Here is a 24,964-nt window from a genome sequence, read left to right on the forward strand (position 1 = left end):
AGGTATCAGTATTGCAATGTTGATTTTGAAGTCTGAGAAAACAGAAAACAGAGGCATAGAGAATTAATTAGCTGAGATTTCAGAACTTGTAAGTAAAGGGGGCAGGATTTGAAGCCCAGAAGCCAACCCTGAAAGGCTTCTGTCTTATCGAACTTGACTGCAGGAGGGGAGCAGGAAGGACAGAGACCACAGAACAGGAACATGGGAAGCAGCAAAAGATGCCAACCAGGTAAGAGAGCACAGGAAGGAAGGAGGAGGGAAGAGGGAGCAGTGGAATAGTGTGAAACAGCACCCAGAGCAGCAAAGATGGGCCACGTGGAGCAGCCAGGCAGAGCGCAGCTCTGGAAATTATGTTGCTAAGCTTGATGGAGTCAATGAAGACTCATTAAAACATGTAGCCAGCAAAACAGGCACATTCAAGATCTCAGGTAGGGTGATGAGTGGTGATAAAGAGGGCCCAGGTGAAGTCTTTGACTGCTTTTGACAATGGACAAAAGCTTCACCGACCCAACTTCCTCCGAAAAGCCCACAATGGCACTCATTAAACAGAGATGATAGGATCTGGGCTCAGCCGTCCCAGTCTGCTCTGCCATTTCCTAGTAATGCGTGTGACTTTTGACCTCATTTCCCTTGTTTATCAAGTGTGATTAAGAATAACCCTCACTGAGTGGAAACTGGTGCGGCCACTATGTAAAAGAGTATGGAGGTTCCTTAAAAAACTAAAAAATAAAGCTGCCATATGATCCAGCAATCTCACTCCTGGGCGTATATCTGAAAAAGATGAAAACTTTAATTCTAAAAGATACATATACCCCAATGTTCATAGCAGCACTATCTAAAACGGCCAAGACATGAAACAACCCTCGTGCCCATCAACAGAGCATTGGCTTAAGGAGATGTGGGGGGTGTGTGTGTGTGTGTATAATATACATAATATGCATATTATATATAATGCATATATTATAAATATATATATATTTATAATATATAGTGGATATATAAATATATAATGTATTTTGTAGCAACATGGATGGACCAAAAGGTTATACTAAGTGAAGTCAGACAGAGAAAGACAAACTGTTATATAATATCACTTATATGTGGAATCATAAAAAAAACAATACAAATGACTACTTGTAGATGACATGATACTATTACTGTTTGCAGATGACATGTTACTATACAAAGAAAACCCAAAAGAAACTATCAGAAAATTACCAGAACTAATCAGTGAATTCAGCAAAGTCTCAGCATACAAGGTTAATACACAGAAATCACTTGCATTCCTATATACTAACAATGAAAAAACAGAAAGAGAAATTAAGGAATCAGTCCCATTCAGCATTGCAATAAAAACAAAATATATAGGGGAAAAAATCTACCTGAGGAGACAAAAAAACTATATATGGAAAATTATAAGACACTGATGAAAGAAATCAAAGATGACATAAACAGATGGAGAAATATTCCATGTTCCTGGGGAGGAAGAATCAATATTGGTATCAATTTTGGTAGTACAGAATGCAATCTACAGATTCAACACAATCCCTATCAAATTACCAATGGCATTTTTCACAGAACTAGAACAAAAAATTTCACAATTCATATAGAAACATAAAAGACCTCAAATAGCCAAAGCAGTCTTGAGAAAGAGAAATGGAGCTGGAGGGATCAACCTTCAGTCATCAAGACAGTATGGTACTGGCACAAAAACAGAAATATAGACCAACAGAACAAATTAGAGAGCCCAGAGATAAACCCACACACCTATGGGTATGTTGTTTTTGACAAAGGAGGCCAAAATATACAATGGGGCAAAGACAGCCTCTTCAATAAGTTGTGCTGGGAAACTGAACAGCTACATACAAAAGGATGAAATTAGAACACTTTCTAGTGCCATATACAAAGATAAGCTCAAAATGGATTAAAGACCTAAATGTAAGACCAGAAACTATAAAACTGTTAGAGGAAAACGTAGGCAAAACACTAGACATAAATCAAAGCAAGATCTTCTGTGACCCACCTCCTAGAGTAATGGAAATAAAAGTAAAAAATAAAAAGGCTTTTAATTACACTTCAAAGCTTTTTCAAAGCAAAGGAAACTACAAACAAAGTGAAAAGACGACCCTCAGAACTGGAGAAAATAATAGCATAGGAAACAACTGACAAGGAATTAATTTCCAAAATATACAAGCAGCTCATACAACTCAATACCAGAAAAACAAACAACTCAAAAAGTGGGAAAAAGACCAAACATACATTTCTCCAAAGAAGACATATAGATGGCTAACAAACACATGAAAAGATGCTCAACATTGCTCATTATTAGAGAAATGCAAATCAAAACTATGAGATACTACCTAATACCAGTCAAAATAGCCATCATCAAAAAGTCTACAAACAATAAATGCTGGAGAGGGTGTGATGAAAAAGGAACCCTCTTTCATTGCTGGTGGGAATGTAAATTGATACAGCCACTATGGAAGACAGTACAGAGATTCCTTAAAAAACTAGGAATAAAACCACCATGTCACCCAGCAATTCCCCTCCTAGCATATACCCTGGGGAAACCAAAATTGAAAAGGACACATGTACCCCAGTGTTCATTGCAGCACTGTTTCCAACAGCTAGAACATGTAAGCAACCTAGATGTCGATCAGCAGATGAATGGATAAAGAAGCTGTGGTACATATATATGGTGGAATATTACTCAACCATAAAAAGGAACACATTTGAGTCAGTTCTAATGAGATGGATGAACCTAGAGCCTACTATATAGAGTGAAGTAAGTCAGAAATATAAATATAAAAACTGATGCACATATATGGAATTTAGAAAGATGGCACTGACAAATTTATTTGCAGGACAGCAATGAAGAAACATAGAGAACAGACCTATGGACACGGAGGAGGGGGTAGGGGAGGAGGGAGAGGGTAAGATGTATCGTGAGAGGTAACATGGAAACTTACAATACCATACATAAAATAGATAGCCAATGGGAATTTGCTGTATTACTCAGGGAATTCAAACAGGGGTTCTATAATAATCTAGAAGGGTGAGATGGGGAGGGAGATAGGAGGGAAGTTCAGGAAGAAGTACCTATGGATGATTCTTGTTGATATTTCATGGGAAACAACAAAATTCTATAAAGCAATTACCTTCAATTTAAAAATAAAGTTGCAAAAAACAATACAAATTGATTTATTTACAAAACAGAAACAGAATCACAACAAAAACAAGCTTATGGTTACCAAAGGAGAAGTGGGGGAAGAGGGGTAAATTAGGATTATGGGATTAACAGATACACACTACTGTGTATAAAAGAGATAAGCAACAGGTATTTACTGTATAGCACAGGGACCTATATTCAATAACCTCTAACTGAATTATCTGGAAAATACATATACATATATAACTGAATCACTTTGCTGTACACCTGAAAGGAAAGGAGTATGTCAAGGCTGTATATTGTCACCCTGTTTATTTAACTTATATGCAGAGTATGTCATGCAAAATGCCGGACTGGATGAAGTACAAGCTGGAATCAAGATTGCTGAGAGAAATATCAATAACCTCAGATATGCAGATGACACCACCCTTATGGCAGAAAGTGAAGAAGAACTAAAGAACCTCTTGATGAAAGTGAAAGAGGAGAGTGAAAAAGTTGGCTTAAAACTCAACATTCAAAAAACTAGGATCATGGCATCTGGTCCCATCACTTCATGGTAAATAGTTGGGGAAACAATAGAAACAGTGTCAGACTTTATTTTTTGGGGCTCCAAAATCACTGCAGATGGTGACTGCAGCCATGAAATTAAAAGATGCTTGCTCCTTGGAAGAAAAGCTATGATAAACCTAGACATCATATTAAAAAGCAGAGACACTACTTTGCCAACAAAGGTCTGTCTAGTCAAAGCAATGGTTTTTCCAGTAGTCATGTATGGATAAAGAAAGCTGAGTGCCAAAGAACTGATGCTTTTGAACTGTGGTGTTGGAGAAGACTCTTGAGAGTCCCTTGGACTGCAAGGAGATCAAACCAGTCAACCCAAAAGGAAGTCAGTCTTAATATTCATTGGAAGGAGTGATGTTGAAGCTCCAATACTTTGGCCAGCTGATGCGAAGAACTGACTCATTGGAAAAGACCCTGATGCTAGGAAAGACTGAAGGCAGGAGGAGAAGGGGACAACAGATGAAATGGTTGGATGGCATCACTGACTCAATGGACATGAGTTTGAGCAAGCTCCGGGAGTTGGTGATGGACAGAGAAGCCTAGTACGCTGCAGTTCATGGAGTTACAAAGAGTCAGACATGACTGACCAACTGAACTGAACTGATTTGAAACTAACACAATATTATAAACCAACTACGCTGCTGCTGCTGCTAAGTCGCTTCAGTCGTGTCCGACTCTGTGCGACCCCATAGACGGCAGTCCACCAGGCTCCCCCGTCCCTGGGATTCTCCAGGCAAGAACACTGGAGTGGGTTGCCATTTCCTTCTCCAATGCGTGAAAGTGAAAAGTGAAAGTGAAGTCGTTCAGTCGTGTCCGACTCTTCGTGGCCCCATGGACTGCAGCCCACCAGGCTCCTCCATCCATGGGATTTTCCAGGCAAGAGTACTGGAGTGGGGTGCCACCGCCTTCTCCGATACATCAATTAAAAAGAAAAGAATAACCCTCATAGAGTTATAGCGAGAAACAGGTGATCTACCATTTATTCAGCCAGTCACTCAGAGCCCTGCACACTGATGAATTATACATAGCAATAATAATGAATATCATCACTACCAGTCTCCAGTGATTGTGGCCAATTGTACCCCCAGAGAACCTATACCTTCAGACCATTGCATGCTTCAGGGGCATTTGCCTTATATAGTGAGTTCAACTACACTGTTGTTTTTCCTGCTGACTAAAGAACTTGTAAAGAGGACAAGAAACACAGCACATAGGTTAAAAAGCAATACCTAGGGCTGTATTTGTATTTACTGCTGAATAAATAGCATAAATGCCCTATTTTGGGTTTATAAATAAACTTGGAGAAGATCTGCAAATTTTTACACATTTCTAAAATATGCATTTTATTATAGTTATTGAGGACTGAGAAATCTGTTAGGAATATTAAAATCAAAAGCAGTGTTAAGTATTAACAACAGTAAAGTTATTAATGTGGAATTGGGAACTACAACCTTTTCAAACCACACAGTCAGAATGACTTTATATCTTATATCAAACAAAAGTGAACTGGTGATTGAATTGCCTCTAAAAATGCTATAAAATAAAAATTCTATGATGTGCCCAACGGATTGTTAAGCAAAGGGGGAAATAGATTTCTGATTCTAGCATAGGAAAAGTGCTTTAAGTACTGAAAAGGTATTGCAAATTTCTCTGAAATGTCCAGTGCAGTTTATTAGTTTGCTTTATCATACAATGCCATAGAAAACTATAATGTAAAATGTGAGAAACTGGAAACCAATTTGATTAAAAAGAATCAGAACAAATACCTCCTGGACATAGTTTTTTTTTTTTTCTTACCTCTACAATCATCTACTTATTTTTATTACCCAGAAAATTTTATGTGAGGTATTATGGATGTTTTATAGCATATAGAGAAATTGGACAGTAATCTCAAATTTACCATCTACCTGGTGAGAAGAAATAGGTAAGCATGCTGTAATTGTAACAGTTACCCATCAGTTGTGGTGATGATATCACTGTTTTTCTTGATGTGGCAATATGTTGGATATAATTTCTCAAAGGTTAAAAATTTGAAAGACAGTATTACTAAGTTTGAGAGTCAGATTGGTGTTCAAGTCCTAAATATTTAGGCAAGTCATAAACTCTCTTAATGGGCTTCCCTGGTGGCTCAGGGGTAAAGAATCCACCTGCCAATGCAGAAGACGTAGGCTTGATTCCTGGGTTGGGAAGATCCTCTGGAGAAGGAAATAGCAACTCACTCTAGTATTCTTGCCTGGGAAATTCGATGGACATAGGAGCCTGGCGGGCTATAGTCCATGGGGTGGTAAAACAGTCAGCCATGACTTAGCAATAACAACAAACTCTCTTACTCTCGGTTTTCTTTTCTTATAATGGGAATAATTATCATAGTATCAAACTCAGAGAATGATTGTGAAGATTAAATGAGAAAAATGCTTATAAAGAATTTAAGAAAAGTTTGTGGAATATAGCAGGGGCTCAAGAAATGGTAGCTAGTTTTAAATACATTGGTAAATCTGAACTCTACCCGAACATTGCCTCCTCCTGGGGAGGGCAGTAGTTACAGCAGTACTTACTTGTTAAGAGCAATTGTGAAATATTTCAGGGATAATGTCATTCTCAATCTTTCTTAGTATACAACATCTGGAGATCTAGGATTGTTCTAGGGCAGCTATCTTTCTATAAGCTCTAATTAGGGAATAGGAAGAAAGGAAGGGAGAAAGAAAGTCAGTTACGGACAACTTCAGAAGAAGAGGTGATTCAGAGCTGATGGCTATAAAAAACTGTTCATCTCACTCATCAGCTGGGAAAATCAACAACTTACCATGCATAGATGTATGTATAACACAGGCACTGACAATTGAAAAAGTTAAACCAGTTTCACAGCCTTTAAAAATGAAGAAATGAAAAACTCTGAGGATTTGATTTATGGTGTTAGCTCTAAGACAGTGATGAATAAGAAAGACTTACTGGATATCAACGGGAAGAAATATTCCCTCAGGCTTTTAATTCAGCCAGAACAGGTGCTTACGGTGTCAAGTGAATGTAGCCACGGGCTCTTCAAAAGGGCTTAAACAGAGAGGCAGGCATTCTCCTTTTCTTTTGGAAAATCTAAAATGTTCATCTTCCCTTCTGGAACTGCCTAGCAACAAGGCACTTGTCATGTTGGGATTTGGTTGGCATTCATTCAGGAGATAAAGCAATAAGATCAGGAGATCAGGAGCCTTCTAAGGAATCTGGGAGTGTCAAGGCATGGCTGGAACTCAAAGTGGCTAGTCTGAGAAACTATTCAGAAAGGTCATTAGGTAAAAAGTAGGTAAACTGGCAGGGATCAGGGAGCACAGACGCAGAGCAGTTTCAGGCAAATCCCTGAGAACACAATCGATAGACATTTTCGGAGCACCCTGTAGCAACTTCTGGGAAAGCTCACTGAATGAAGGATATATACATGTGGTCATGGAATGCATGTGGTATTAACAATGACAATAACAATGATAATATAACAATAGCAACTATGACCGATTGAATGCAAAGGTCATAGGAAATATTTTTCATGCACAGTGTCATTTAATGCTTGCAACGACTTTGACTCACCCCCAGCTTTGACTCACCCCACCTTACCAGGTTAGGACCCATATCTGAAAAGTTCTGTGACGTGGAAAACAAACTTACTTATGGTTACCAAATTGGAAAGGGGATCAGGGAAGGATAGATAAAGAGTTTGAGATTAGCAGATACAAACTACTACATATAAAGTAGGTAAATAGCAAGGTCTTACTGTATTGCACAAATTATTTAATGTGGATTTCTTTTCTAGAGCTTTCTGGTATCTTCTGTCTTAATGGCAACCCACTTCAAGTTAGCGCATTGAAAGATAGAGCTCGTTGCTTTACTTGACAAACTTTGACTAAGATATTTAATATACTGAAATAAACCATAATGTAAAAGTATATATATATATATAAGCATTTATATATATATATATATATATGAATCACTTTGCTATATAACAGAAACTAACGTAACATTGTAAATCAACTATATTTCAATAAAAATATATGAATAAATGGCTCTGTCAGAACCCCATTCAGTGCTTCCTTCATAGCATTTTGCTCACCTGGAATCATTTCATCATCTGTATTAATTTTATGTCTTTGTTACTATACTGTAAACTCCAGAAGGTCTGATGTTTGCTCACCATAGACACTTAGTACCGAGCACAATATTTTGAACCTGAATAAATACTTGTTGACAATCTTATGAATTTTTGGTAGAGTAAAACCTGAAAAAATAAAGACATCCAAAACCCCCTGAAGCTCAAGCTTGCCCGAAGGCACACATAAGTTGCAGAAGCAGGATCTGAATCCAGGTCTGATGTGACTGCCAAGCCTGTGCAATTGTCTGCTATGAATACTGAGAAAAGCATACCAGAGTCCTAAGAATCAAGAAGACTAGAACAGGAACACGTGCCACCATCAGAAATGAAAAAAATCCAGAGAACACTGACAGTTTTGGCACCTGCAGATAGGCAGAGAGAGCTATGCAGCTGGAGGCGTGCACGGGTGTCTAGTTAACGAATGTCAGGTAATAAAATTCAGAGAGGGCAGAAGAGGTTTTTATGGAAACATTTGTAGGAAAGAATGGAACACTGAGAGGTCAAACTCTGTCAACAGCGAGGTCTCTTAATACTTCTCTCTTTCTGATCTGGCTTGGAGAGAAAGCCTCAATGATGAAAGTCAGCTTAATAAACTAACTCAGTATCAAAATGACTATCAAAGAATTGAAGTGCTTCAAAGCCATTTAAAAACAAGTACATAAACCACCCACACACACATGTTGGTATATTTGGATCTTTAATATCTTCCATTTTTCACCTGTCAACATGCTTCTGAAAAAAAGAATTGAATGCCAGAGCCGTTTGTGTTAGAAAAAGAGTTGCATGAATATAGTCAAATTAATTCTCATTTTGAGCCCTCAGATCTCAGCACAGATAGCGCCAAGCTCTTGGGGGAAGGGCACCAAAATTCCTTCCAATCTCTCTTAGCTTTCCCAAAATGAACATAAAATTTGAGTTATATCAGAGTATTTATTACTCATACACAGATGCAAGACAATCTCCTCTCAAAAATAAAAAAAAAAAAAAAATAAGGAAAGAAAGAAGAAAAAAAAACCCAAACCAAAAAACAGCCCTTCTCCCCTCCCAAACCAGAGTGCCGTCTGTAGCCACTCAAATTCATCCAACATCCACTGTAATTGTTTAAAGACATAAATGGAAGCATGACCTTCTCCTAAAACTCCTCCAGTGGATTTCCACTGCCTCAGAATAAATTTTAGATCCACCTCTGTTGCTCATTAATACATCCCTGACCTGAATCTTGTCTTCCTTCTTTCTTGCCTCCTTCCTGCTCCTTCCCTGATCTCCAGCCAACCTGGCTTCCTTTTGTTCCTTAAGCGTACCAAGTCCTAGGTCTCTGACCCTTGCAAGCCTCACTCCTGAAGGATCTTCACGTGTCACAGTGTGAAGTAGTCTCAGATCAAATGCCTTCTGGGACCCCCTAAAGAAGCATTTACCACCATTCCCCATTCTCTTTCATAGGATTCTTTTTTAAAATTGATTTTGCCACCACCTGAAATTGTCTTGTTTATTCATTTGCTTTGTTAGTCTTCTCATAGTAGGATGCAAGCTCCATGAGAGCAAGGACTCTCTGCATCTTGCTCACCTGTACCCCATACCTGGAACTATACCTGGATGCGAGCTCACAGCATCCCAATGCCACCACTCTGTATCTTAGTCAAAGTCTGTCAAGAAAGCAACGGGCTCTATTCTTCAATGCGCTAACTTGAAGTGAGTTGCCATGAAGACAGAAGATACCAGAAAACTCTAGAAAAGAAATCCACATTAAATAATTTGATCTGGCACTTAGATTGAGCACAGTAGACTTTGCTGAAATTATATATTAGGCTTTGTAACTAAGGCAACATAGATTTTAGTTGGACACACTTTTAAATATATTTTAAATTGTCCCAACTACAAATTCACCATTAGAAATAATATTTTTACCGTTTAATGGAATGATATACTATAGCATTCCCTGTTCAAATAAATAACTCACCAAATTAAGAAAGATATTTCTCTTCTGGTATCCAGAAATGAAGAAAATCATTAGTATGCTTGAAAGGTGGAAGATACACGGGGAGGGTTTAACTCAAGCAGGGACACATTCTGAAACCCTAGTACTAGATCACAGACTCTTAAAACTAGTTAGCACCTTCAAAATTACCTAATCTAACCTTTCACTTGAAAACAGAGCTTCCTAGATATCAAATGTAATAACAGTTCTAATACTACATTATATGAAAATTTTTAGCTTTCAAAATACTTTCATATGTATTTTATGCTTGATATTTATAATCTAGTGAGAAAGGCAGGAAAGTTCATATCATTTACCATCCTACATTTGGGACAATAAAGAGATAGTGACTTGCTCAAGTACATAGCCAGAACCTTGAAACAAGCTGTAAAAAATCAATGCACACCCACCTGGCAAATTCTTGGCCTCATCCCCACAGCTAAGAATGGTGCCAAAAGATGTTAGAATTTTTTGAATTAAAATCAATTTTTCTTTCTACTCTTTGCTTTCTTTTCCCAATGTTATATGGCTATCCAAGGTCCCTTGGACAGCAAGGAGATCAATCCAGTCAATTCTAAAGGAAATCAACCCTGAATATTCACTGGAAGAACTGATGCTAAAGCTGAAGCTCCAATACTTTGGCCACCTGATGAGAAGAGCTGCCCCACTGCAAAAAATCCTCATGCTGGGAAAGATTGAGGGCAAGAGGAGAAGGAGTGATAGAGGATGAGATGGTTGGATGGCATCATCAACTCAATGGACATGAGTTTGAACAAGCTGCAGATGATGAAGGAGAGGGAAGCCTGGCGTGCTGCAGTCCATAGGTTCCCAAAAAGTCATCCATGACTCAGTGACTAAACAAAAACAAAGTCACCTCTACTGGTTGGGGTACTGCCAGGACTAGAACCCAATACAAAACATGTACTGCCTCACCAAGCTAACTTATTAAATGAAAACCAAGAATCCATACCATTTCATGAGACTTGATATGAGCCATTCTAGCTCAAAACACTCATCAATGTCCAGTTAACAGTCTAAATGTCTAACACCAAAGAAATAGTAAAATAATGTATGATGTTATAGAATATTATACAACCAGCAAAATAATGTCTCTGGAGATAATATCATAAGGATCATAACGACAGCTAACATTTGTTGATCAAACATTTACTCTGTACCAAATACTATTCTTTAACTACATAATATATCACATGTATTATAAAAATAATAATAACTATAGAGCTCAGACGGTAAAGCATCTGCCTACAATGCGAGAGACCCAGGTTCGATCCCTGGGTCAGGAAGATCCCCTGGAGAAGAAAATGGCAACCCACTCCAGTACTCTTGCCTGGAAAATCCCATGGACTGAGGAGCCTGGTAGTATAGGCCATGGGGTCGCAAAGAGTCGGACACGACTGAGTGACTTGACTTCATAGATAACATATCAAGTTAATTTAATCCTTATAATAACCTTTTCACGAGGCATTATCTCATATAGAAGAAGAAACTGAGGAACAGAGGGGTTAAAGTATTTTCCTAAGCTAGCATAGTGGGCAAGGGTAGAGCGATCAGGATTTGAATCTGGGAACTTCGACTCTAGTTCCCATGCTCTTAACAAACATCCACGCCTAGGATAGTGATTACAATCTAATGGAAACTAATAAAGTTATGTGTATAAACATAACACATTGGTTTCTTTGATATAAGTCTGTATTTTTATCATAAAACTACTAAGAGCTAGCATTTATTGAGTGCTTACTTAATACCCCAGGCAAGTTCCAAGTGGATCTGTATATAAATCTTATTTAATTCTCCACCATCTTGAAATAGGTATTATGTCCTTCACTTTACTGGTGAGATTGCTGAGGCTTAAAGAGCTTCAGACTATCTCTTCCCAAAGTCCATATTCTACACTCAACAAATGGAAGCAGCAGTTATTGTTATTTTCTAATAATGAGATTACTGTTGATTTCAATTTCTTCTTTGTATCTTTCAAAGTTTTCTACAATGAAACCTTGTCTTTGTCTTCCTTAAAATGAGAGGAACACAAATTAAAGAGGCAGAATGTGTGAGATACTAGATTTAAGTGCATGCTCCTGGAACCAGAGTGTGGCTCTCTGCCAGAGGGAGCCTACGCAGCAGATGGATGCTTTGGGGAGAGCAGAGTGAACAGAGTTCTGGGTACTTCCTGGCATCCAGGAACCAGGCTGAAGTCTTCTATGTGCCCGACAGAGAATGCTGAGTAAGTCTTTACTATGGACCAATACTCTTCTAAATGTCTTACATGTATTAACTCATTTAATTTTCATGGTAACCGCATGCTGGGTTGCTTGAATATCCTCCATAGGGTCTGTGACCCCTTGACAGGATTCATTCCTTCATTCACTGGATATTTATTGAGCACTTACACATGCCACACATTGGTGATACAAAAATGATTAAGACATGGTCCCAGCTCTGACAGAGTCCTTGGTCCTTGGGGAAGGCACAAATAAAGTAGGTACATGAACAGAAAATAGCAGCTAAGATTTATTGAGAGATTAACACTTTGCCTCAACGCAACATCATACGTAAGTTTCTACCTAAGTTTCTAGCCCACCAGTCTGTTCTGTGGATTTTGGCCTTACTATGCTGGTCTCCATGATCAAGTGAAAAATTTCCTTAAAAACCTCTCTCCCTTTCTTTCTCAGCTTATTGGTTCTATATCTCTGGAGAACTCTGATTGCAAGACATGAACTTTCTGTTTAATCCTTAACACTTTTCTGTGATTAAATTACCATGAAAAAGATACAGTTAATATCACTCTTGGGCTTCCCAGGTGGTGCTAGTGGTAAAGAACCCACTTGTCAATGCAGGAGACAAAAGAGATGCAAGTTCGATCCTTGGGTTGGGAATATCCGCTGGAGGAGGGCATGGCAACCCACTCCAGTGCTCTTGCCTGGAGAATCTCATGGACAAACTAGCCTGGCGGACTACAGTCCATGGGGTTGTAAAGAGTTGGACATGACTGGGTGACTAAGCACATCACTCTCACTTTCCAGATGAGAAAACATGTTCACTGACTTCCTAAGGTCACACACATGAGATTTAACCTAGGTCTGACTGACTTTAAAGTCAGGGCTCTTAAACCTTCTGCTACTTGGCGTTGAAGAGTTGGAATTAAGAACTAAGTCAGCACAGGGCAGGGAGCACCTCATCCTCAACCCAGGAGAATGTGGGAAGACTTCCTTCCTTGAAGGGGTTGCTTTTGTTTGACCTTGAATGATCAGAACAGACTGTCACCACACAGAGAAGGAAATGGACAGTGTATGCAAGAGAAAGAGAAGGCAAGGAGCTCCTGTCTGGCCCAGGCGATGAGACACAAGGGTGTACAGTAGCCCACGAGTGAAAATGTTGCCCAGCACACAAAGACATTTGGAGCTTGCCTTTAAAGCATGAGGAACAATCAAAGGCAGGTGAGGAAAGTGACCTCTCTGATGGCTGTGAAGAGGATGGATTGGAAGGTAGAAACAGCAAGATCTTGTCAGACGTGGTAGCAGGGGAAGAAAAAGACAGATCGGAGTCAGGAAGGATAATCAACAGCTCCTGAGGACCTCCTGACATGAGGGAGTCAGAAAGGAAGAATTGGAAATGAATCCCAACACTGACTCTGCCTTGGCTACTTTGTAGACACAGTTCTTTGAATTAGGGGCACAATGAGGCTAAGAGAAACTTAATGATTAAGGTCAATAGCACAGGAGTAGGGTTCTACCTGCTGCAGGGCTTACAGAATACTTTCTATCATCGCTACCATATACCAGTGCTGTGGGCAATTTTTCATACGTCATTTTTCAGTGACTCACTAAGGGCATTTATAAAGGCTGGGTGTACTGGCTGCACAGCTAGACCACCAGTACTCTAGTTTTAGGCCCTGTATTTCAACTTAGGGAAACTGCTCATTGTAGGAAAAGCAAAGTAACATCATCTCAATTGGCAGAGGTGCCCTGGAATGTGATGTTGAGATAAATGCTGAGGCCAGAGAGAAAGATGACCATGATTGATTAGTGATGTCTGCTACAGCCAATGAAGGGATAGTACAGGACATAGACACTGAGAATAGAGGATTATAGAATATGCTAGTAATTAACAGTACAGTGAACAGAAGAGGGAACTCTGTAAGGCTTGTCCGCAATGAGATGCAGCAATAATCTACCTGAAAAGCAAAATAGCAAGCAGTAATGACTAGCCACCAAAAGCTATCAGACCCACATTGTAACAACCAATCTGAGAGAGCCATCTGAAAAAGAAGCTGGCATTTGCATCACACCCTTTTGATGTTTTCATATTTATGATCTCATTTGATTTTCCTGACAACTGAGGGCGGGAGCCAGCATTACTGCTACCTGACAAATGGGGAGGGCGAGGCCAAAGAAGGTCCAGAACTCACTCAAGGTTGCACAACTATTCAGGAGATTGAGTCTTTTCAGGTCCTCATCCTTCCCTTTGCACACCCCTGACTCACAGACAGCATCTGCTGTGGCAGCCCAGGACAAAGCTATAAATGGGCCCATTGTATGTGTACTCAGCAGAGAGATGGCCCTGGGGACACATTCATTTGTGTGCCTTTGGGCAGTTACCCAACCAGCCCCAGCACCTTTGAACGTGAAAGGCACCACAGGCTCCAAGTCTTTGTCTATTCACACTTTTGGAATCACTACTAAAGTAAAATTTGACTTGTCCTCTTATACAGGGAATAAAAATCCTCAGGAAGCCTGTTTCACTTGGCTTTGGTTTCCTCAACTGCAAAATGAGGCTGGACTTGATTGGTTCATCTTCCAGGGTAGCACACATCATCACACTTTCATGATAATGGCCAAGGCTTTCACGGAATCTCGATGAACACCCAGCTGTCCTTCTCAGGGAGAAAGGGCTATTGTTTGTAGTAGGAGCCAGGCTTTTTGATAAAGTGTTTTGTAGAATGCAAGCTGTGAAAGTTTAGAGTCCACAGGACTAGTGATATCATATGTCCCTTCCCATGATAAAATTAGAGGAATCAGTCAGTGTCATTGAAAGGAGCTCACTGGACTAAAACACTCCTGCTTAGCTGGACTTCTTCAGGATAGTGACTGGTCTGGAGGCTCACGATCTGATAATAAAATTAACTTGTTTATTTCTGAAGAAGGCTCTTTAAATATCAGTCAAATTTAGATGATCTGTTGTTGGCTTGTCAGCTAGAGACCTGGGCTAAATTTCAAACACCAGCCAGATTTTCCAATTACAGCATTATACAAATAAAGAGCACTTGACTAGGAATCAAGATTGGCTCATAAATTCTGGGTCTGCCTTTTGGTAAGGTTGTCACTTTGAACAAGTCACTTAACATCATTGAGCCTTGGATGCCTTCTGTTTGAAATGAGGATAGTAATACCTATTTATACCACATAGAGACAGTGTAGAATAAAATAAGTACTGAAGATGTGGTACTTCTATATACTAGATCTAAGCTTCTGAAGATGGAGTCTACAGCTGTCTTTTTTTTCAGTCATATTCACTGGGCCTAGCATCATAACTGAGACTAAAGAAAAAGCTTCAGATATACCTGGTAAATGAATGAACATTTTGGAAACTTTGAGGTCTGTACATCACATAATCTTACACCTGTGTCCTAAGTGAGCATAATTTCCTTCTACTCTTTGTTAAAGATATGTGACATGGATCACTCTGGGTCTTTAAAAAAAAAAAAAGCCTAAAATACTAGTTCATAATAGAAGTCTATATGAACTCAGGAGAAACAAAAGTCTCTGATACATAGTCAAAATATTTGTGAATTGGTGTGTAGCTATGATTCTGACATCATTTGTCATGGAGCTCTATCTTTTGCATGGAAATGTTCAAGCCTAGAATTGTAGTTGAACTTTGAGCTCTAACTTTGAGCTTGGTGCCATTAGCCAAGGTAAGAGCATGATATGCCTCCACTTACTGAAATGTGGGGGAAGAATGAGTCTGATAGGCACCATCGTAAGACAGTCATAGAACCAGTGTCAGAATAACAGGCTTCTGAATACCCACCTGTTTCCTGACACATGGATAACACAGGCCCATGCAGACTGACTTCTGCAAAAGGAAACTGACTTTCCTACCATTGAAGGGGATCCAGCAAAAACACTAGTTCTAAAAGATACATGCATCCCAGTGTTCATCACAGCCTTATTTACAATAGTCAAGATATGGAAGCAATCTAAGTGTCCCTCAACAGATGAATGAATAAAGAAGATATGATAAATAGCTGAAAAAAGTGAAAGTGTTAGTTGCTCAATCATGTTCAACTCTTTGCAACCCCACGGACTGTAACCTGGCAGGCTCCTCTGTCCATGGGATTCTCCAGGAAAGAATACCAGAGTGGGTAGCCATTCCCTTCTCCAGGGGATCTTCCTTACCCAGGGATCAAACCCTGGTCCCCTACACCGCAGGCAGATTCCTTATCATCTGAGCCACCAGGGAAAGAATCTAGAAACTGCTTGCGATGCAGGAGATCCAGGTTTGATCACTGTGTCAGGAAGATGCCCCAGAGAAGGGAATGGCTACCCACACTAGTATTCTTGCCTGGAGAATTCCTTAAGTGGTATTATTTACTTACTCAGCCATAAAAGAGAATGAAATCTTGCCATGTGCAACAACATGGGTAGACCTGGAGGGTATTGTGTTAAGTGAAGTAAATCAGAGAAAGACAAATACTGTTTGTTTTCACTTATACGTGGAATCTAAAAGACAAAACTGATAAACAGATACAATAGAACAGAAATGAACTCACAGATACAGAGAAAAAATTAGTGGTTGCCAGAGGGGAGGGGGGTGAGGGAACAGGTGAAATAGGTGAAGGTACAAACTACCAACTATAAAATAAATAATAGGGATGTAATGTACAGCACAGAGAAAATTGTCAATAATATTATAATAACTTTATATGGTGAGTAATCTATAAAAATATTGAATCACTATATTATATATCAGACACTAATATAATATTGTAGGTCAACTATACTTCAACCAAAAAAAAAAAAAGAGAAAGGGACTCAAGGGTATGTGTCTATTTGTTCTTACTTCTCTGAGTCTCTCTCTTAAACATTCCCCTGACCTTTGCTCCAGACACACTGGCCTCCTTGCTGTTCTACCCACATTCTGAGCCTTTCACTAGCTCTCCCTGCTGCTACTTTGGATTATTCCTCTAGATAATTACTTGACTGCTCACTCCCTTCCCTCCCTCAAGCCTTTGCTTAAATGTCTTCTCAGAGAAGCTCTGTGCAGGCAGGAATCTGTTTTATTCACTACTCAGCCTCTAACACCTAGAACCATGTCTAACACCTAGTATGCATTCAATATACAATTTTTAATGCATAAATAGTTCTATGTTCAGAGCTACATAGGAGAGTTGCATAAGCGCATTTTTGTTTTTCAGCACAGCGAAAGCAAAGATGCAAAGCAAACTTGCAGCATACGTGCAATAGGACAGTAGAGGAAGAATACAGCAGTAAGAGCGGATAGTAATATATCTGAATCATTTTTTGTGTGTCAGGAAAAGTATGCTTTGAGGTGGGAGGAAGAGGAGTCAATTATGAGAATTCAAACCTTAGAGGGAGTGAATATGTGGAATCCAAATCATTCAGCAGATGCCAGAGACTCTTAGAGCTGGAATTTCTAGAGGGATGACGGATCAATGCTCGTACTTTGTTTGCAAGGAAACAGAACTCCAGGAAGGTAAAGTAATCCTCTCCACACACATAGCTGAGAAGTGACAACACTTAAGACTCAAACCTAAGTCTGATGCCTGGGTCCATGGTCTTTGAAACAAAAAACCCAATCTGCACAAATTCAGTGAACATATTGAGTTTCTAAGATTCACAAATTCTCCAGTCAAGACTAATTTGGCATCTGAGAAACCTCACATCCATCACATGCCACTGCATGCACAAATATGTCATACAACGTTACATTTGTTTACACACATTAATTTACTTACAATACTTTCCCAAATTCCAAATGCCTGGCTCTATAGGCCTTATTTTCAGATCTGGTCATAAGCCAGGAAAAAGGAAATAGAACCCAGAATGAAAAGGAGGAATTGAAGAATGAGAAAAGTGGAGAAAGGAAGGCAAAGATACAAGGAAAGCAGAAGGGAGAGAAAAAAGAAAAAAATGTACGGGGTATTGACAACAATGCCTGTGGGAATATCTTTGAATAGCTCTGCTATAACTTGTCTCTTTCCATTATGAAATCATTTCCTTGGCGCTAATCCCCAAAATAATTCAAGCTCAAGTACATATTTTCAAATGGACTATTTCTTTTCTTTGGCTTCTCAAAAGGTATTATCTGTATCTTACAATTAGCACTCCACAATACGTATATTTCCCTAGTTATCTCATGTTTATAGATCTTGTTTCTTCAGGAAAAATATAGATTTGAGAATTTATTTTTGTTATATTCACCATAAGTGAAAGTGAAAGGAAGTGAAGTCGCTCAGTCGTGTCTGACTCTTTGCGACCCCATGGACTGTAGCCTATCAGGCTCCTCCCTCCATGGGATTCTCCAGGCAAGAGTACTGGAGTGGGTTCCTTCTCCAGGGGATCTTCCCCACCCAGGGATCGAACCCGGGTCTACCACATTCCAGGCAGACGTTTTAACCTCTGAGCCACCAGGGAAGCCCATATTCACCATAATACCCCAAATAATACTTTAAAATGTACACTGTTAAGTGATCAGTCACTTACATCTGGTTTTATTCACTTAGTCAATAAACATCTAAGCATCCACTCTGCATAGCGAGATAAGAACAGAGAGGGAAATGATGGATCTAATTCTTGCCCTCATGGAGCTTACCTCTGAGTCAGAGATTCAGTTGATACACTGTTAAACAACCGCAGATCATAAAAATAGCTTTTAGGAAAGACAGAAGACCAAGATGGACTCAGTGCGCAGGGTGTGTGTCTGGGAGCTTGGGATGACAAGGATGGGAGGGAAGGCCTCCAGACAAGGTGGCAGTATTGCTGGGACCACAAGACAATCAGTTACACCGTGAGCTGGAAAAACAGTGTTCTTGGCCAAGCAAAAGCCCTGAGGCAGGGAAGTATTTGCTCTAGACAATCTGAGACAGGTAACAAAGCCGTTGGTGTACGTGACATACTAGATGAGCTTGATCAAGCCCAGGAGGCCAGAGCTCTTGGCTCCTGTAACTCCTTTACAATCATCTTTCTCCCTTTCTTAATTCCATTCGTGAGTTTCCATAATGCAAGCAGGGCTTCCCTGGTGGCTCAGTGGTAAAGATTCTGCCTGCCAGTGCAGGATACATGGCTTTGACCTCTGGGCCGGGAAGATCGATCCCCTGGAGAAGGAAATGGCAGCCCACTCCAGTATTCTTGACTAAAAAATCCCTTGAACAGAGGAGCCTGACAGGCTACAGTCCATGGGATTGCAAAGAGTTGGACCAGTCCATTCTGAAGGAGATCAGCCCTGGGGTTTCTTTGGAAGGAATGATGCTAAAGCTGAAACTCCAGTACTTTGGCCACCTCATGAGAAGAGTTGACTCATTGGAAAAGACTGATGCTGGGAGGGATTGGGGACAGGAGGAGAAGGGGACGACAGAGGATGAGATGGCTGGATGGAATCACTGACTCGATGGACATGAGTCTGAGTGAACTCCAGGAGTTGGTGATGGACAGGGAGGCCTGGCGTGCTGCGATTCAAGGGGTCGCAAAGAGTCGGACACAACTGAGCGACTGAACTGAACTGAACTGAGTGACTAAGCACAGCACAACACAGCACAAACCACAATTATGAAAGTAAAATTAAACATAATTTTAAAATCCAGCATTTAGAGTCTCTAAAAGTTCTAAAAATACCCCCAAAAAATTGTTTTGAAATTTCTCTCCATCTCTTCATTGTTCTCTAGTAAACCTTCTTGCCCTCAAATAGCAATATGAGAAACCGAAAACACATTTAATGGCATTGTTTTCTTTTGGCTAACTACTATATAAAATGTCGTGTTCTTTATACATTTCATGGCAAATATTTAGTTTCAGGTAAATAATCTTTGATGGATTTAGTTAGAGAATCCAACCACTATTTATATCGCTACAGAAAAATTTGTTCCAAGTGACTGCTTCATAGACAAACTCAGGAACATAAAAACTGTGAGTTGCTGACTTCCTGCAACTTGTTTATTTGAAACATGGATAGCATATGTGCCAAATTATTCACAGTCTTCCAGCATGGTTTATCTAAGTTAATCTTTTTTAAAGACTACATGTTCTTTTAGAGATTTAAAGTTGACCTTGGGAATTAGATGGGAATTTATACATAAAAGGAGGCTTTTTCCAACCCTGAGCCCTTTAAGAAGGAGAGAAATTGCATAAGGAAGGGAATATATATTAAAATCTCGTATGCCTCCTTATGATTTTCCAAAATAACATCACTATTTCTGGGAAGGGAATTGATAGAAAAGTAAGAAGCAGTCCCTTTAAAACTTCTTGCTACTGCTGCTGCTGCTAAGTCGCTTCAGTCGTGTCCAACTCTGTGCGACCCCATACACAGCAGCCCACCAGGTTCCGCCATCCCTGGGATTCTCCAGGCAAGAACACTGGAGTGGGTTGCCATTTCCTTCTTAGCTAACTACAAAATGAACAGTTACAGCTTCAAAATGCTTTGTTCCTTTTTGATAATAGCAAAGAATCTTCCAAACAAATAAACTTCATTCCTAGATAGGGGAAAGAAAAGCTCTTACCATTACAAGGTTCATTGTAACAACAGAAGATCAGTTAACCTAGAACTGCTTAAATTTTTCTAAACATTGATTTTGGAGATAATAGGTATTAAGAAGGAATTGAGAAGTGTGATTCTGTGAATACCCATATTTAAAAGAAAGACAGATGCAACCAGTAAAACTTAAGTCCTAGTCTTCAATCAGGTTAACATGTCCACTTTGATACAAAGCAAAAAGAAAAAGTTCATATTTAAAATGTTATGCGGGATCAAAACAAGGAGACTTGTGATGAACATGGGTCCAAAATCTGTTCTCCTATTTTTTACCTCAATGTATTAGTTTTTATTCTTGCAATTTAGAAAAAGTACTGCAGAAGCACTCAGTACAGAATACACTTACTGATGGGCTATTATGACTAATAAAGACAATAAAATTTATTAAATTAATCTGCACATTGCAATTAAACCCAGTGAATCCTTAAAACATGCTTGTTAACTTTAAAAATTATTTTAGGATGAAACCATTGGCACCCCCAAACTTTTCTTTTCAGTAAAACACCTAAGAGCCTGAATAGAGAACTGAAAACATCAGCGCGTTTAGTCCAGTTCTGCCAGACAAGGGAAAACTTCCCATACCGCCTTACAAATTAACAAATGTCCCTGGAAACCCTGACTCAGTTTCCCTTACCTTAAAAAAAAAGTAGCTAAAAGGTCATTTTCAAACTTTAATAATAACATATGTAAAACAGCAAAATCCTTGAATAGTTGCTCTAATCACACAGACTGCACTGTAAGCTTGGCCAGTACACACACCCTTTATGAGTATTAATAATTCCCTTTGCTCATCCTCTTTCCCTTCATAGTCATACTTCTTAAGGCTCCACATCACATGATATTCTTTAGGAAAGACCCAATACTAACCATTGCCAAAAAATTTTTTTCAATGTAGAAATCAACAAATCAAGTCCCTTAAAATACACTTTTGAAAGAAAAATATTTGAAAAGAGTCATGGAGGCACAAAGTATAATACCAGTAACATGCTTGAGGTCCCTGTAGAATTATTTCACTGCCTTCTGTGATACTGGACCCAGTGGAGAGGTAGTAACAATGCTTCTCTATGGTCAGAATTTCTAATAGACACTGAATGAATGGAGCATATATCCTAGTCCATCAAAATGAGAACACAAAAGTAAACCATGAGCCATTCTGATGAATATCTGTTCACTCTTGCTTTACACAGAGTAGAGAAGCAGCTTTGAAAAGTTGCCATGGTCATGTTTTTCCTGAGCAATAGACATTAATAAATACCAAAACACATACACACAAATGCAAATGTGAGTTCTCTCCCTTTCTAGAATAATGTATATGGGCAGATGACATATGTGTGTATAACTGTGCATGAGTGTGTGTGTGTGTGATTGTCTGTGTCACATGTACTAATTGAGAAGAGACAGCATTTAACTATCTGGATGTTTGGTGACACATTCTCTGAGCCCACTGATGTTTGGTAGACGGCTGCCATGACTGGATTTTCAGTTCCTTTTAGGGGGTTTCTTATCTTTCCAAGGCTATCTTGATAGATAGAAGCCTAGGGAAGAGTTAAGTTGGAATGATAACTGATATGACACACTTTCAGAGTAAGAGCATTAAAGAGGTGAAATTGTGAGATGCAGTATCAGAAACTTGCATATATTGGCAGAAAGGCTGGCATCTAAGTTGGAAGGCCATTGATAGGCAAACTGGACTTCTGGTTAAGGTTCCCACCAGCCTTTCTAAAGTCATTGAACCAAGAAGATAATAAGTCTTGAATAGCACTGAAGCAGGAACTATAGGTAGATTAAAAAATATTAGTCTCATTTACATTTTTAAGCCACTGGAAACACCTGTCCAATTTCTTTTGCAAGGATCTGATGGATGGGAACCGCACCCCTAGTGTCATCTTTAACTCCTAACAGTGCTAAGATAACATCCTTCATTAGATAAATTTGGCAAATGCAGAGCAATAGTGTTAATTCAGCTCCAACACAAGTCTTTGTTACAGTTCTCCTTTCAGTGTAGTCAGCCCAGATAAGCTTATCACAGGGCTTTGAACTGACATTCTGGGATAGCACAATAGACAATATTACCAGAAGAATCCTTAACAAGCATCAAAAAATATCACTTCCTTCAGAGATAATTTCAGTCCATAGTTTATAAGGCAAGAAGTAAATCTTCCAAGTCCCTGTGTAAGATTAAAATCTAATCAGAATGTGTGTGGATTTATTAAGAAATGCTACATGAAATTTAGCTGGAGAAATCTAGTACCTCTGTAGACACATTTTTTTTCTGAAGAGGGCAATGCACATGAGCTTCTAACTGAAAACTCCCTCAGTAATGCTCTTTCTGTTTGTCTTGCCTTGTTATGCAAAGGTTAAATTCAGTTTGAATTAATGAAAATGATTTAATCTTGATCATTAGTAAACTTAGTTTATTTAGGCCGGTGTTTAAAGAACTAGCTTAAGAACTCTTCGCAAACAAGACCAGGCTCCATAACAAAATGATATCCAATCTCTCTTTTAAGGCTATTTTCTAAAATCTGTGGGCCATGACTGTAGAATTCTTCACTCCCCCAAATCACATTAACAATGTTTGACATGATGACGGACAGAGCAAAAAGAATTCATTTCTGCCAAATAAGTATAGGAAACACTGCTGTTTTTCTTTTTTTTCCACAACCATTCTCTTCTTATTCCATTTTGGTAAATTTCTAAGGAATGTTTCAAATCTGTAAGACAGACCTTGACTTAAGAGGTGGCCTCTCTGCCATTTTCATGGCAGATTTGAGACCCATTATGCACTCGATTCTGCATTGTGAAATCCAGGCTGGGGACAAATTTCTGCCTGTCATCTTAGGAAAGGCCAGGAGTTTTGCACCATCCTGTACTGTGAAAGCAGAAAATCAAAGCCAGGGTAGGGCTGCCTGCTTCTTTCCTAATCAGCTTGCTGCTTTTCTGAGGCAATCTTGGTTGTCACCATGTCAAGCTTAGAAGGGTAGTTTAGTAGAATAAAATGTAGTTTAAACAACATGTCTCCCAGGAAACTTCCTCTTTACACTTAATATTGAATGCAAAAAGCTAATCAGTTAATTTGATGCTTGGCTAAGAACCATGACACAGGGAACGCATTTAAGAAGCACAAAATTCTTCTTAAAAAAACCTGATAAGAGCCCAAATAAGAAGACAAGAGTCCCAAATGTTTTCCTCACATCATTCATTCTGTTGCAGTGACAGCCCCCTACAACTAGAGCCTGTGGACAAAATGAAACCCCTCACCCCAAGGGTATGCTGTAAATTGCAGAGATAAAAACATCTTAGAAGAATTTTTAAAATTTTTAAACAGTTCACTGAAAATGACAGCATGGATAACTGTGTCAATGACCTCTCCTGTCTACTGTCAATTTCAGAAGACAAGTTTCCACTGTAAATGTTTAATCAGTGTAATCCCAGGAACCCAGAGCAGAAAACCTTATCTTCTCTCCCAACTTCTCTGCTTTGCAAGCTCTTTCCTAGCTCTATCTCAGTTCTTTGCAAGCACTTTAGGTTTTTCTCTCTCATAAGAGCTGGGAGCTCTGTAGGTTCTGAGCTAAACAGAAGCCCTGTGGTTTGATTCCATTAGTCTGAGCCCTGGTCCGCTGCAAGCAAACTGCAGCATTTCTGTTTGTACATCCTGGCAACCGGGTTCTAGACCAGCCACAAACACAGGCTGCACACATATTTCAACGCTGTTCTCCCCAAACCTTGCCTGTAGCCAGTCAACCACAACAGAAAGCATCCTACCTTCCATCATGGTGGCAGAATTGCATTCCTTAATTTCCAAAGAGTCTGAAAAAACACAGGAGGATACGATTCCAGGTCTCAGCTTAAGTCCTCGCAAAGCTGCTGCCGCCGCCGAGAGATCAGCTGTGTCCGCTACTGAAGCCAAAGGAGACAAGTGTTAACCCCATAGATAGGCCATGGATGCTGCTGGTGCTGCTTCACCTACAGGCTCCCAGGAAGATGCTGCGAGAGAAAGGGAGAGGAACAGGCAGCCGGCCGAGCTGCACCGCCTGCGTTGCCTCGGCCAATCCCTTCAGCTCTGGACCGCGTCACATGGTAGCCAGCCCGCATCTCCTGACACAATACCCCGGGAGAGCACACAGAACCTATTTCCCGTCCCCATTCCCCTCCACCCCCATCCCCTCCGGCTTGTCACCAAATGCACAGCCCCTTCCCCACCTGGTGACGCACTTCCCCCGCCCCTCCTCTTCTTCTTAAGCTTATTGCAGCGGCTGGGTACCCGAGATTAATTATCAGACGCCGCCACCTTCACCGCGGACTCGGGCATGAAAGGCGCACCTAAGTGACTCGCTGCGGA

The 24,964-nt window shown here is 39.7% G+C and overlaps 1 protein-coding gene across 16 annotated transcripts in view; it reads right to left on the bottom strand.

Moving 5' to 3' along the window:
- SGIP1 (SH3GL interacting endocytic adaptor 1) overlaps window positions 1-24,743 on the bottom strand; it is a 238,198-nt gene extending 213,455 nt beyond the window's left edge. For 7 of the 16 annotated variants that reach the window (XM_070786384.1, XM_070786383.1, XM_070786376.1 and 4 more), the window contains exon 1: window positions 24,388-24,742. In XM_070786384.1, the coding sequence (XP_070642485.1) occupies window positions 24,388-24,397 (10 nt within the window). In that variant the 5' untranslated portion in view covers window positions 24,398-24,742. Of the gene's footprint in view, window positions 1-24,387 lie in introns of all 16 variants that reach the window. The other 9 variants (XM_019957308.2, XM_070786381.1, XM_070786380.1 and 6 more) reach the window with 2 other exon arrangements.
- Window positions 24,744-24,964: the final 221 nt, after the last annotated feature.

This window comes from Bos indicus, chromosome 3, assembly GCF_029378745.1.
Source record: "Bos indicus isolate NIAB-ARS_2022 breed Sahiwal x Tharparkar chromosome 3, NIAB-ARS_B.indTharparkar_mat_pri_1.0, whole genome shotgun sequence".
In the NCBI taxonomy this organism is placed as follows: Eukaryota; Metazoa; Chordata; class Mammalia; order Artiodactyla; family Bovidae; genus Bos; species Bos indicus.